This window comes from Lycorma delicatula, chromosome 4 (assembly GCF_047948215.1).
Source record: "Lycorma delicatula isolate Av1 chromosome 4, ASM4794821v1, whole genome shotgun sequence".
NCBI classification, from domain to species: Eukaryota; Metazoa; Arthropoda; class Insecta; order Hemiptera; family Fulgoridae; genus Lycorma; species Lycorma delicatula.
Window position 1 is genome coordinate 103,486,145 of NC_134458.1, and position 14,891 is coordinate 103,501,035.

Sequence of the window (14,891 nt, forward strand, 5' to 3'; positions counted from 1 at the left end):
TCTTCTACAAAAATGATTTTTTCACTATCTTCCTCGAGTTGAGGCATTAATCATCATTTATTTAACATGTCTAGATAAATTACTCCAATTATTGTCACTTTGTGAAAAAAAGAGTACACAACCCTTTCATGAGATACAGTGCAAAACATTCAGTTTAGGGGAATCATATATATGTTGTAAACTTTCTCTTGGGTTTTCTGTACCCCATATTCTTACACTATCTCTATTAAATTTTTCACTAATGTGAAACGTACATTCATCATTGAAAATTAGGCGATGAAAAAAGCCATCATCATTTTCAACACATTCCTGCAACTCCACACAAAAATGTTTACATAAGACTTTATCGTCGACATTTAAAATTTGTACTCACTGTAATTTATAAGGCATCATTTTCAAACATTTCTGCAGAATTTTGGTGGAGGCATGTGCATTTCTAAACTTGATAATCTAGTTGATTTATCTGGGCTACCAATGTAGCCCAGGCAAACACATGCACAAACATGATCAATTTGTTCTTCTGAAACAGAGGTCTTCCGGCAATTTTCTTTTGAAACTGTTTATTCTAGTCATAGATTGATTTTCTTGGTGGTGATTTACCATATTTTGTTCTTAAATGTCGCTGCAGTAACAGAGTTTGGCCAATTCGAGCACACAAAAAACGTTCTCTACTGCAGTAGCAGCCATCTGGTCAGAATGGTAACTTGACAAATCAGTCAGTGACATTATCAGCAGAGCAGATATACCAACATAAACTTTAAAAAATTTCCTGTAAAACTATCATTTACTGTATTCACATAGACCAGTTTAATTTTTTATAAGCTATTGAAAGTGAACATTTCATTTGTAATCACTCTGTAAATCTAGTTGATTTATTTCTAAAATTTTTAATTATAAAAAAGTATAAAGTACATGAACATTTTTTGTTTTTTCACGTTTAGAGTAACTTGTAGTACAGAATGTTTTTACAAGTTGCTAAAAACTCTTCACCTCTTATTTAAGAAAAATGTTGTAATTTTTATTCTGCTTATTATTTCTTAACCCAAAATTATCTTTTGAAAAATATATGTAAATAGAAATTTTTAAATCTTATATAGAAGTGTTTTTAATATTCTGATTGAAATCTTGGTTTTTTCAGTTGTACACTGTGTACAAAAGCCTCAAATGCTATCACATTTATTATTCCTTTTACAAAATTTGTTTTTTTTCAGCAGATGTGTTAATGATTCAGGTGAGTGAAGTACATCTTTATACAAACTTTAAGTGAAATAATTAAATGCATACATATTTGTATAATTTAAATTTATTATCTGCTGCATGTCATTGATAATAATCAATAACAGTGTTAGAAATTATACCAGACACAGTAAATAAGTAGAATTCATCAATTATTATTATGACTTGTTACAGCAGAACAAGTTCAAGGTTTACAGGAAATGTATACCAACCATTCCTGAGCTTAAAGAAGAAATCAAGATTTCTTATTACAACAGTAAGATATCGGGATTTCTTCTTAAGTTCTTATAATGTGATAAGTAATAGTTTAAAGTTTTGAATTTAGAATACTATATTCCAGTTTTTTTTTAGTAATTGTAATCAGATAGAAGGAATTTTTTGACTTTTTATACTTGTCAAGTATAAAATTTAGCATTCCAGTTGAACGAACTAAGTAGCCAATTTAAAAATTAATATGATAGATTTTTGTTGAATAATTGGTGCATATAAGCTTGCAGTAGGTGAAACTTTACTTGAGGAGCATTAAGGACCTGGATTTTTAAACTACTGCAAGGGGGGTTTAAAGTAATAGTTTTTAAACTACTATTTTTTTTTATGTGTGTGTTGTTCACATATGTAGCTTAAGAGACAGTACAAATAAAGGGTACATATGATATTTATAATCTAAATTCTCTCCTAGTCTTCTTGCATTTTGTAATACTGGAGGATTCAAGTAGAATAAGCTGAACTGTAAATAGTGCTGCCTCTCCCAGTGTAAAATAGGTTGAGTTTAAAACTTGAATTGTTTGTATAGTTATTATTTTCTGAGCAATTAGTTATTTTTAATTTTTTTTGCTTGTTTAGTCTTAGGCTATCTGGGCTGTAAGATAGTTGGGTGGTTTAATTTATTTAGTCACCCTTCTGGGTGGCCTTTCTTTTTGTTTTGATGTATTTTGTGATAAAATACAGTTGTTTTGGCAGTTTTACAATTTAGTATCATTCAAATAAATTTGTTAATTAATCAGTTGTGATTTTGTTTACACTGGCAATGGCCATATTGGTCGTTGTGTTTGGCAGTGGCCATCTTGCATTGATCTTATTGGTCTTTCCTTTGTTTACATTGCCATTGATATATATGACTTGTTATCGACAGTGAACAACTCTAAATTAATTTAATAGTTTTTTTTATTCAATTAATACTGAGTAGGTCTGATAAAAGGGGGGTAAGACAGGTAAGTCCAGGCAGGCAAAATACATTCCTAGTGAAGTAGGCCTGATCATTCTTCCTCATCATGATGAACCAAGGGCTGGGATATCGGGTATCTCTACTCGGGTTAAGGATTTTGTTCAAGCGAGAGAGTATGTGGGGAGTTATGCTTCACTTATGAGGTTATTTAATGAACAATATGCAATTCTTGGAGAGTCGTTTATGCAATTCTTGGAGAGTCCCAAGAGCAGTTCAGCTAACGTACGTGAAAAGGTTATCCCCAGAATGAAAGAATTCAAATCAATTATTTCTGCCATTGTGAAAGGGTATGATAAGTTGATTGAGAGGCCTTCATAGGTGCGTGAGGTGATTGTAAAGGAAAAGATTTTTGTTTCAGTTGTGCCTCAACGTAAGCCTTGTTCTCAGTATTGAAGGAAAAACAAGAGGCCAGTCTGTCTGGAAAGCAGCCTGAAGTTGTTTTTGTTAATTTAAAGAAAGGGATATCGGCAAAATCTACCAAGGAAATGAAGGATAAAGGTAGTCCTTTGACAGAAAAGGTCGAGCCTGAGAATTCAAAATATACATGAGATGAAGTGGCTAGTTGTCATTGCTGACGACAGAGACAAAAGTTATTTCTGACTCCTTCAAGGTCGGTAAAACTAACATGAAAGTCACCTCTAAAAGGCAGAATAGACCTAAGGTCATCGTGTATGATATTGATCGACGTCTATCTGAGGAGGAGTTAATGACTCTCCAACGGAAGCAAAATACGCAAGATGGCTAAGGCGGCCTTCAAGGTTGATTATCGATTGTTATTCAAAACGGGTAGGCCCGAGGCTTAGCGTTACCACAGTGTCTTCAAGCTGAGTCCTGAACTATTTAAAGGCTTTGTATCTGAGGGCAGGTTGTTAATTGACTTCTCTTTGAGTAGGGTCAAAGAAAGAATATGTAGATGTTCAACATTATTTCAAGTACTGCCAGTTTGGACACACAGCAAAACTGAGTAAACATCTGGTTTTGGGGATGAGGGACACAAACGAGAGCAGTATCCTAAGAAGATGGAGGGCCCGACTTGTGTTAACTACAGATGTCTTTGGAATGACCATAAGCATTCTGTGAATAGTAACGATTGTGCTTGTTATCAGAGGGTTGTCACAATGTATTATAATTCAATATCATTAGATAGTTAAAATTGGGCAATCAAATGCACAGGGTGCTTACATTGTATAGATTGGACTTTGTAAGATTGCCGTACATTGGGGGTTGGTTGTCGTCTTATTTTGTGACTGGTGAACTGCCAGGTTTTTCTCGTTGGAAAATGTTTTATTGCTAATGCCATCATCAGAAGCATAAAATTATTTAAAAAAAGAAGAAAACATTAATATAATAAATGTGTTTACACACATTTTAAATATTCTGACAAAAATGAACACAAATATTTTCTTGTGATATCATATTTTAACAAATTTAAATATCTGACAGAGTGTTAATAACCAAAAGTGCTGTTACTTTTAATTAAATTTTTATGGAAAGGAATGATTTTTTTTTTAAATTGTTAATTTTTATAATCATCGTTAATGGTAACTGAATTTAATTAACCTCATTATAATTATTTCCCTGTGTAATGCAAAGCAGGTATAGAATCAATTGAGACTAAAGAAAAAAGTAAAAAACCATAAAATTAACAAATACATAAATACTTTTATTACAACAATACATTTGGGTTTTTAAATAATTACTATATTACAAGTTTTGTACTAATTTCAATTTCCTTTTTTATATTAAAGATTCGAATACAATATTTAATTTTATCAGATATCTGAAACTGTAGTAGAGTCTGACAGTTTTTGTTTTTTATACATATTTAAAACTTTTTTACCAGGTACTAATGCCTGTGATAAGCCAGGCCGTTTTTTCTTTTTAACAGTACTATTATCACTACTTTTTAACAAATTACTATCACTATTTTTTACATTATCAGAATTACTTTCAATAGTAACAGATATTGTACTTGACTGTTCCATACATTTTTCAGAATTTTCTGCCGTAAAACTGTTCTGTTCAGTATTATGTACATCAGAATCATGAGCATATTTACAATTGTGTCCAAAGCGGCATCGTCCTTTTCTATACATCCAACAAATTTTTTTACCATTAATATTTGTTAAATCATCCTTAGCCGGTATCATTTTTACATGTTTTTCGAGAATTGCTTCCTTAGCATTTTCTGCTTCAATAAATGGATTAGCAAATACAGAATTTTTAACATTAAGATTTTCTGACCCAAAACTTGGCAACGGCAATTTTTCTTGAATAACTGGCTCTCTGGAAAATAAAATCATGAAAAATAAACATGATCTCCACAAATCATATCAATGAAACATGATGGATATGCATCATTTTAGATGAATTTTTAGCTCAATTGCAAATAATATACAAACAATATTTCATACAAAAAAGGGTTATGTAAAATCTTTTCTGTAAAAGTAAAATATCTGATGTGGACACTACATGACTTCCTTGTACGCCTATTAAATTACCTATACACATTTTTTGCTGCACTTCATTTAAACTTATTCATTTGAAAGTGAGATACGATCCTCCAATTCTTTAATAAAGTGAAGTTACACTATTGCTGAAATATTAGTTTTTATTAACATCAAACATTTAAGCAATTATTAATTCAACAATCTTACATGAAATATTAGGATAGAGTAAAAGTCCCTTTATTACTCATATTAATAGATCAGTATTAATTGTATCTTCGTGAGTTACTGATTAACAAAAGTTTCAGATTTCTGGTGTGTCGTACTACTAAAGTTTAAAAATAATTAAACTATTCCATTTAGTAAACTCCTGCATACTAGTTACAAATGTTAATTTCGACCTTACGGTGTAAAATATTCAGTTTTTATTATTACAATATTTAGTGAATAATCTAAAATGAAAAAGAAAGATAACATTAAGAAATATATCTCAAATAAACCATAAGGAGATGAATATGAAGAGGAAGAAAATGTTAATGTTACCCCGGAACCAATCAAAATAAGTACCTCTTATGATATATCGTTGAAAAGCTCTCAATGAGGGCTTATTACTAAAGTTAATAAAAAGTCCAAAATCCAGATTTTTTGGATTTTGGACACTTTTGGTTCAGTTAATTGCAATCAAAAGGGGAGGTACACAGTTGCAACAGTCCTGAATCCAATATTTCAACATACTATGGCTAATTGTTTTTGAAGATTTATGCAAGATATGTACATGTCTGGTATATACATACGTACGTACAGACATCACGCTGAAACTAGTCAAAATGGATACTTACATTGAAATCTGAAGATGACAATTTTTTGCAATCACAACAATACTTCGTACAAGGAAGTAAAAATTTCATTAAGACAGATTGGATACAAATAAGAATGTAAATCAGGAGACTGTGCAGATGTATGCAATACTAGCAAGCATATATCTTACAATCATACATCAGCAATCTGGCACCGAGAAACATAAAATAATAAAAGTGAAGTACAATAAATCCATTTAATAAATATAGGAGGGTAGTTTGACAACTAAGTTAAATAAGAAATAGATGGAAGCAAAATTAATGTTCTCAGTCAGTTATTTTCTTTTATTGTTAAATACTAATTATAATTCCTAAATGTTAGTTCAACAGTTCGCTAGAGAAGATGCTCTCAGCGATTTTAATAAAACTGAGAAAAAGGAAGTTTTTGAAGATATAAAATTCTTCTTTTTAAAAGAGAAAATGGCTACCCAAATAAAAAGGCAAGTTAGATATAGTTCTTTGTAAGTCTGCACTACCATTTAAGAATTTTCACACATGGGTTGCTGAATTTAAATAAACTCTGAAGACTAACATCGAAGAGGATGCCAAATTAACAGGGCGACAGCTGAAGAAATGATCACAAGAAGAATCGGTAAGATCATTGTGGCAGACCACAAATTGAAAACAGAAATAATTCTGAATGTGACATTCAACACTGCAAAACATTTGGGTAGAGCAGTTCATGTGAAACCAGAATGAATTTTTACACAAACTCATAACTTTACTACACACCTGAGGAAAAGCAACAGCAGACAGAGTAAGTGAACTGTTGCTGATGAAGGAAACAACAGTGCCCTCTAATGGAAAGATAGCTACTGTTTCTGGATTGTGAAGGACATAATTTTCACTGACTTTTAAAAAACGAAAAATAATCACATGTGAGTATTACATCATTTTATTGCAGTCTAAGCAATGAAATCAAGAACACAGATTGGAAAGGCAAAAAAAGTATAATTTCATTAACACAATTTGCCAGCTAACATTTCAGCTGTTGTAACAACCACATTGCCCAAACTGCAGGTTTGAATTGCAACCACAAAATACTTATCAGGTTTGGTTTCCTATAATTTCCATCTAAAAAGAAATAACTTTGAGAAAGAAAATTAGTGGTGTCAGTAAGTGACCAATACATTGAGCGACTATTTTGCAGAATTTGGAAAATCCTACTGATAAGTGTGCTAAGCTAATAGTTAGTTAAGAAACAAACATAATTCAACCTGTTCAATTGTTTTGTCATTTATCTTTCTTTTCAAACTTTCTTTTTGTGTTTAGACTCTGGAACCACCATAAGGTATTATTACTTCTGAGGATGATATGTATGAATGTAAATGAAATGTAGTCTTGTACAGTCGCAGGTCAACCATTCCTGAAATGTGTGGTTAATTGAAACCCAACCACCAAATAACACCAATATCCATGATCTAGTATTCAAATTTGTACTAAGTAATCTTAGTATACTAGTAATCTTTACTAGGATTTGAACCTTAGAACTCTTTTCAAAATCAGCTGATTTCTGAGGAGTTAACCACTAGACCAATCTGGTGAGTTTTCCAAACTGCCACAGTATATCCATAGTAACTCATTAATATTAGACCCATCAAGCCATCAGATTTTTAGTATAACAAAAATTCATTTAATAGTACAAGTCAAGTGTTCTTAAAGTGTTGGTAATTTTTTTTTGTTGTAATATTTAATTTTCTGAATATGGTTGGTTTCATTTTTGGTTGTTCTTTTAATTTTTTGAATAAAAATATATGCTATTCTACCTCAATAAAATATAAAAATAGAACAGCATTATAGTAACAAAAAGAGATTCATTAGGTTATTTTACTTCAGAACCTTAAAATTTTAGCAATTAGAGTTTGCTGTCAAGAAAAACACATTTATTTTAATAATAACTTGAATTATTTTCATTAAAAATTGATTTTTATTTCTTAAAAATAATCTAGCTGGTCAGTTATATTTATAATATACATATAAATATATATTTTTCTAAAATTGATCCTTTTGAGAATCATAATCCTCTGCACTATACAAATTATACTAATCTGATCAACCAAACTACAGAATACTGATGATAAGAGGGACTTGTGAAAGTGGTCTTGCTTGAATTGTGGAATAAGGTAGGTGTCACCCAATTTTATTTTATTATTCTGTACTTAGGTTGATGGGATTAATATAATTTGTATCGTGCAGAGGAATATGATTCTTGAAAGGATCAATTTTAGAAAAATAATTGTAAATGCCAACCAGGCAAAATTTATTTTCAATTTCTACAAATTACATATTAAACTTAGTAATATATTACATTCAATAAGTTTTAATGAAATCTGCCTTAAATGTAACACCACTATGCTAAAATCAATGCAAAAAATTACCAGTCTAATAAATGTATAAGAAAACAAAATAATTTGCTGAAAAGTTTAGGGTAAAACAAGAAATCAAACTTGCATATTACAAAAGAAATTCGGTAAATACTGAATTATATAAAGCATTTTCATTTAGTAAAAATGTTTGGAAATTTTATATTTGATTTAATTAGGACTAATATTGATGTGTATCAAACTTAATGATTCCAAATATAATAAGATTGATAATTTAATAAAAACAAAGAATAATTCCAGTAATAAAAATAATCACAATTATGTTAATAAAGATTATAATAATAATAAGGGTTTGGTTTATTACACAATACAAGGGGATTTACTATGGGATAGTGATTATGATAATTTGCAATTCGGGATATACAGATGAATTCAGGTTCCTTTACTGATACTTGTCTTGATTTGATAAATTTAACAAATGTTGTCCTTGATAATAAGAACCATTCTGTTTTAGCCAATGCGTTTAAATTTAATCTGAATAATAATGATTCTATTAAGAATATTTTAGTGGACACTGAAATAAATATCAATGAAGTAATCATAATGATAAAGAAATTTTGCATAATACCATGGTAATAAAATTCATATCAAATATAAAAATGTAACTTACAAACCTGTTTTTAATAAAAAAATTAATAAACAATTTGAAAAATAAGTTGAATAAAAATAATAGTATCATCTTAAAATCAGATATATCAAACATACCTGTTGATATAATTTTTATCTGAAAAGTATAAAAATCTGATGGAACAATATATAGTAGAAAATAATTTTAAATAAATAAATGATCCCACCAAAAAATGTTTAGGAATAAATAACAAAATACAGAAACATTTTTAATTACAATAATAATTTAACATATCATTCTATATTGTACCCTTTTGAACCAAGTGCACCTGCATTAACTGGACTTCAAAAAATACGTAAGCCTAGTACACCTATGCAACCTTTAATTAATTTCACAACCGTCCCTTCTTACATCATCTCTAAAATAATAGATAAAATACTTAGAATCAAAATGAATTTAATTATAAATATAATATAAAGAATGGATGGATACAAACTTGTAAATAAATTAAAAGACTTACAAATTGGGGATATCACCAGGATGGTTAGTTATGACATTAGTAACATGTACCCCCTAGCATACCCATAGACAAAAACAATCAACATAATAAAAAAATAAATTAATACAAAATCATGAAAACCCTTTATTTATTTATAATATTGTTGTTATTAGAAATATTTGCCAACAGAATTATTTTAATTTTAATGATAAATTTTATACTCACGAAAATACCTTAATGGGCTTTCCATTGTCAGCCATCATATCCGAGATTTTTTTACAAAGTTTTGAAAGTAAAATTGTTTATAGCACTTATGTTCATGTTTATGTTATGTTTCATTACTTATGTTCACTTTGGACTAGGTATGTTGATGATATTTTTGTTGTCTATAATCCCGTTATATACGGCCTGGAGGTTTCTTTTTCATTGCCGAACCAGTTTCCTCAAAATTAGATATCCATGTTTTAATTGCATGTGCTGATGGAACACGGTCGTGCCGTCCCAGATTAAAATGAGGGCGAAATTCTCTACGCGCTTCCTCCACACTGTCATTGTCTTTGTAAAACGCTTTGATGGCAAATGCACGTTGTGCACCACTCCAAGGATCCATGACAACTAAATGGCAAGTTAGGTTAGAGAGGCTGGTGCCACTTATCAAGTGGTACCAATTGCCCACGGCTACCAACACAACTTTCAATATTTCCCGTTTCTTTGAATCACTCTGTATAATGAAAATTTAATAATTTTGAACAAGTTAAATTCTTATCATAATGATTTGAAATTGATAAAATAGGAGAATAAATTACTTACATGCTAATATCGAAATAGATAATAGGAATAAATCAGTACATGGGAAACCCACAACTAACAAAACCACCATATGTAGATATTCAAATCATTCGTGGTCACACAAAGTTAATACATATACAAACATGGTTATAAGAGCAATCAATTACACAAAGTATAATGGAAATAATATATTAAATAAAGAAATGGATCTTATAAAACAAACTGCTAAATATAGTGGTTATAATGAATCTTTAGTAGATAATATATACAAAAAACAATTATCAAAAATTAACAATAATACATATTTAATACCAATAAATAACACAAAAAATTGACAATGTATATTTAAAATATGTATATACTGATAATACTGTTGAAAATATAACAAGGGTTTATGATAAAAATTTATTTAAACCTGCATACCAGACAAATAACCATTTAATAAAATATTTAAACATAATAAACATACTGCTTCATATGGTTTACACAATTTGTGTGGTATTTATAAAATAAAGTGCAATGATTGTGACCATATTTATATAGGTAAAACCACTAGATCCTTTAAAACTAGATTTGATGAACACTTTAGATATTATAAAAGTAAAAAAACTGGCTTTCTCTAATGTTTCTGATTATCTTATTAATAATACACATTCAATATCTGATATTCATACAAATTTGGAAATTAGGAAATACAATATTAATACACATAATAGGGTTTTTGACATTTTAGAAAGATTTTATAAATATACATATATATATATATATATATATATATATATATATATATAAAGTAAAAGTAAATTTAATTTGATCAAACTACATACAGAGTATGAGGATGACACAAGCATAAAAGCAGCAGGTTCTTTAGAGACTGATAATTCATAATACTTCAACTCGTCACATAACTTTGGCTAGCTATGGATTTCTATTTTGTTTTAATTATTAATTTTAAATCTGACTCTTTAATTTAATTTTATTAAATGATTTCATATTTTTTTATGTATATGCAATTTTAAATTTAAAAATATTTAATTTTAATTTATGTTTGATTTTAATTTGGTAAAGGATCTTTTAACAATTTTAAATCTTATGTGTAGTATAGGATTTTTAATTTCAATTTTAATGTGTAATTTTGTACTAATGATTTGAAAAATTATATAACGCAACGGATGATGTGAGGAGCTTGCAAAAGCACTCTTTCTTGAATTATGAAATAAGGTATATGTCATCCTATTTTATTTTATTATTCTATATTTAAGTTGATCAGATTAATATAATAAATAAATATATATATATTACTTATATTAATAAGTTAAATTATTAATCAATGAATGTAAAAGAATTGTAAATGCTAATAAACTCATAAAAAGTAAATATTACTGAACACATACAGAAAAGAAAAATAGTTCAAAGTTTTAAAAAAAATAATTAAACTAAAAATTCTGTTCCTAATGGGGAAAATACTGACAGTATGAATTTTTAAGGCAAAATTTCTTGGAAAAAGATCATGCTATGAAATTGTTTTGTTTTTGATGAGAAGAAATTGTCATTGTTTTGATGATATCTGCATTGTCTCCTAGTAAACCACATAATTTCTTTTTTTAATGAATTCCATATAAATCTATAATATGCTGTATTGTCCTAATATTCTCATCTTAGGCAGTAGGGAAGTTTTAAACAATTTATTATTAACCAGTACTCTCTGTCACAGCCTGATTCCTGAGCACGGTCAACAAAAAAAAAAGACACAAATCTAAGTAATTTTAATCTAAAATGTACACTAATCTAAATCTGAGAGATAGTTTAACAGCAAGTTTTCTTTTAAATAATAATATAATGCTGCTACAGTAGTCACCACAAAACACTATTCCAACTTCAACTAGTAAAGACAACTTTTATGTTTACACAATGCGCCTTCATAAAAATTCTCTAACAAACTTAACTAAAGTTTAAGCATGTATAACTACTTCCAAAGAATTTTTATTAAAACTGAACTAGCCATTTATATATCAAGTGAAAACAAGGCCACAATATCCAGTAGATAATTGGTCAGGCTATCACATATTTATTAATTCTATAAGTATTTGGTTAAGACAACAGTCATACCCTCCAAATCAGCTAATAACATTTATTTTTAGTGCTTTTTACAAATGTGCTTCTTGTTTTCCCATCCTTTACACCAATAAAGTATAGCTGCTAACCTTTTAAGTAGAAAATCAAGTAATTACAATAATCACTTAGGTAATGATTATAATATAGCAGTTCAGGCCTATACAGAGTCCTGATCCTACATAGGAGACTGAATTCTGGGAGCATACTGCCAGCAAGATGACTGTATATAAAAAAAATAATCATGGGTTTGGTACCAAGGGTAGCTGTCAGCCTGCCTCATTAATTAATGTTTGATAATGTCAAAACATTCATTGTATCAATCGAATGAGATGCAGGGATGACGGCTTCTTAACAATCAAACACAGACTTACTTTAAAACAGCACGTAATGCCTTATGCCTCTCAAACTCATATTTGGGCTTTCATGCTGGGTTAGGTCCGTTTGGTTGGCTGCTTGCTGCCAGAGTGGTTTTTTGTACAATGAGTTGCCTAAAGCTGGGCGATTATGCAAAGATTATTAAATTAAAGTGATTATTTTTTAATTCTGCAAAACGTATCATTTTTAAGCTCACATTTTGAACTTTCACTGTTTTAATTAAGAAATTTGCATCATATAATAACACAAAAAGATTTTCAAAACACAAGGTAAGCTTGCAACGAAGAAGTTAATTATGTAATAAAAAAATTATGACCAGATGGCATTAAAAAAAACTTTACAATGTTGGACTAAATTTAAATAACAAAAAAGTGATCAAAAATCTTTTCCAGAAATCAGGAAACTGCACTTTTAACTTTTAGGATTTCCTAATGTTTTCTGATTTGCAAAAGCAGAAAATTTGTAAGATTATGTTAATGTAAAAAAGCTCTTAAGTTCTGAAGATTTTATTACTTTATAGTTTCCTACAATAAAGGGAAATATGTGGATTAATTTCAGTAATTTTTTACAACTGTGAAAAAATAATATTGGGTTCAAGTTTCTGTTGCCTGAAATTCCTGTACTGTATAAATCTGTTTAAAAAAATTTTATCTTACATGAAAACGGGCAAAAAAAAAAAATTAATAAAATAAGTATTTTAATTTCCCATTTCAAATTAGCAATTAATCATAATATCCATACAATGTTAGATGAAGTTAAGAACCTTGCACAAGTTCTTCAAAACTTCAGATAGCTAATCCATTAAACAAATTTACATAATGAAATCTACTACCTAACCTCAATGTAAAATCACAAAAAAATTCCATCATTATTTATAAAAAGATTTAAAACCCAAAGTAAAAAACCCCTTTTGGTTCAAAAAAACTTTTTTCTCTACCTTTAATCTATTCTTTATACATGTGAAATATAAAGGGCAGATGGGCACATTATGAACATTTTTAACCAATCTCAAATTTTTATGAAAATCACTCCACAGAATCATCCATAAAAAACTTAAAATATACTTGAAATTTCTAAATTCTAAAATAACTTCAAAATCTGGAAATAAACATAAAGTACATTAATTTAACCACTAACAATCTTAAACAAAAAAGTGATACACCTACTAAAAGAAGCATTTGTTCACTTACAGTACAAGTAGATTCCATACTCGATTAAAAAAATAAAAACAGTACTTTAAGATATAAGGTGTTGGTAAAACAAAACATCAGTTCCATAGAAAACCTATGTTTTGTTGAATGATTAAATTCTACGTATATAAATAAGAAATAAATGAAAATTCTGGATAAGATAAAATTTAAGTAAATCAAAACTGTTACAACAGAAACTGTTAATAATTATTATCGTAAAGAGATAAAAACAAATTAAAACGCTGATAAAAGAACGTATGTTATGCTTACGTTACAATGAGGTTATACATTATTGTCGTCGTTTTCCAAAAAAAAAAAATTTATTCACAATACAAAATTCGTATGATGTAATATACTTACTTTTCAGCCAATTCCTCTACCTCGGAATTTTCACTACAATTATCAGACTCTGAAGTACCGTAATCAGCTACAAGAGATGCCATTATTCTACCAATACAGACATCAAACATAACCACAATGAGAAAAACAGCTGAGAAACTATTTTAAGAACCAAACAAATCCCTACGCTTAACAATTAGCATATTTTCAGGGACGTTTGGAAAAAGAGTAACTCAGTACAAACATCACGTGGTAGTACACACTGATATTTTGAAATTTCATACCATTACCATTCGGGAAATAGTGTCGATTTTCCCTATCTACTTTACTGCTTCTCAAGAACCGAAACTGAAAAACGTTTCAATAACATCTTTTCCATGGCTGGGAATCTTCCATTCCTCCAGTTCAAGTGACAAGTTGTTCAGATTTTCGAGAAGTAATTTGCAGGAAGGAGTTTCTGTGGGGATATAACTATTGTAAATAACCACTATTACCACTATTTGGTATTTGTATAGATTATAATTGTACCGGATCGACTAAAAGAAAATTCCCATTGGCCAATCTATAATTTTAACACCATTCTTTTCTTTTGCTTTATGTCCTATTCAATTATTACAGCTTCTGTTGCATTCATATTTTAACAATTACTTTTGCGTGTATGATTTTTACTGGAGGATAGCCGATCAAAACGTTTTCACATAAATAGGTAAGCTGCAGAAAGTTAGTGTAAATATAACAAAAAGTATATCTATTCAAATAAATTATTTTAAAATTATCTAAAAATAAAACCAAAAAGTACTGCAGTTAATTAACGTTTGAGATTTCGTTACCGTATCAGGTCGAAAGTTAAAAGGGAGGTTAAACCTT

At 29.0% G+C, this 14,891-nt stretch overlaps 1 protein-coding gene across 2 annotated transcripts; it reads right to left on the reverse strand.

The window, feature by feature from the left end:
• Window positions 1-4,103: 4,103 nt before the first annotated feature.
• LOC142323721 (uncharacterized) lies at window positions 4,104-14,555 on the reverse strand. Of its 2 annotated transcripts, XM_075363873.1 has the most exons (3): window positions 14,046-14,555; window positions 9,450-9,937; window positions 4,104-4,747 (listed from the first exon to the last, which is right to left on the reverse strand). In XM_075363873.1, exons 2-3 carry the CDS (start codon window positions 9,464-9,466, stop codon window positions 4,234-4,236), a joined length of 531 nt encoding a protein of 176 aa, XP_075219988.1. In that variant the 5' UTR covers window positions 9,467-9,937; window positions 14,046-14,555; the 3' UTR covers window positions 4,104-4,233. The 2 variants fall into 2 exon arrangements, with proteins under 2 accessions (XP_075219988.1, XP_075219987.1); XM_075363872.1 differs by lacking the exon at window positions 9,450-9,937 and having other exon boundaries at window positions 14,046-14,497.
• Window positions 14,556-14,891: the final 336 nt, after the last annotated feature.

Excerpts from the sequence above, each read along its gene's own strand:
- LOC142323721 (XM_075363872.1), bottom strand. The coding sequence starts at position 14,155 with ATGTTTGATGTCTGTATTGGTAGAATAATGGCATCTCTTGTAGCTGAT. Across the intron at positions 4,748-14,045 it reads GTAGAGGAATTGGCTGAAAA|AGAGCCAGTTATTCAAGAAA; the intron begins GTAAGTATATTA and ends TTTATTTTCCAG.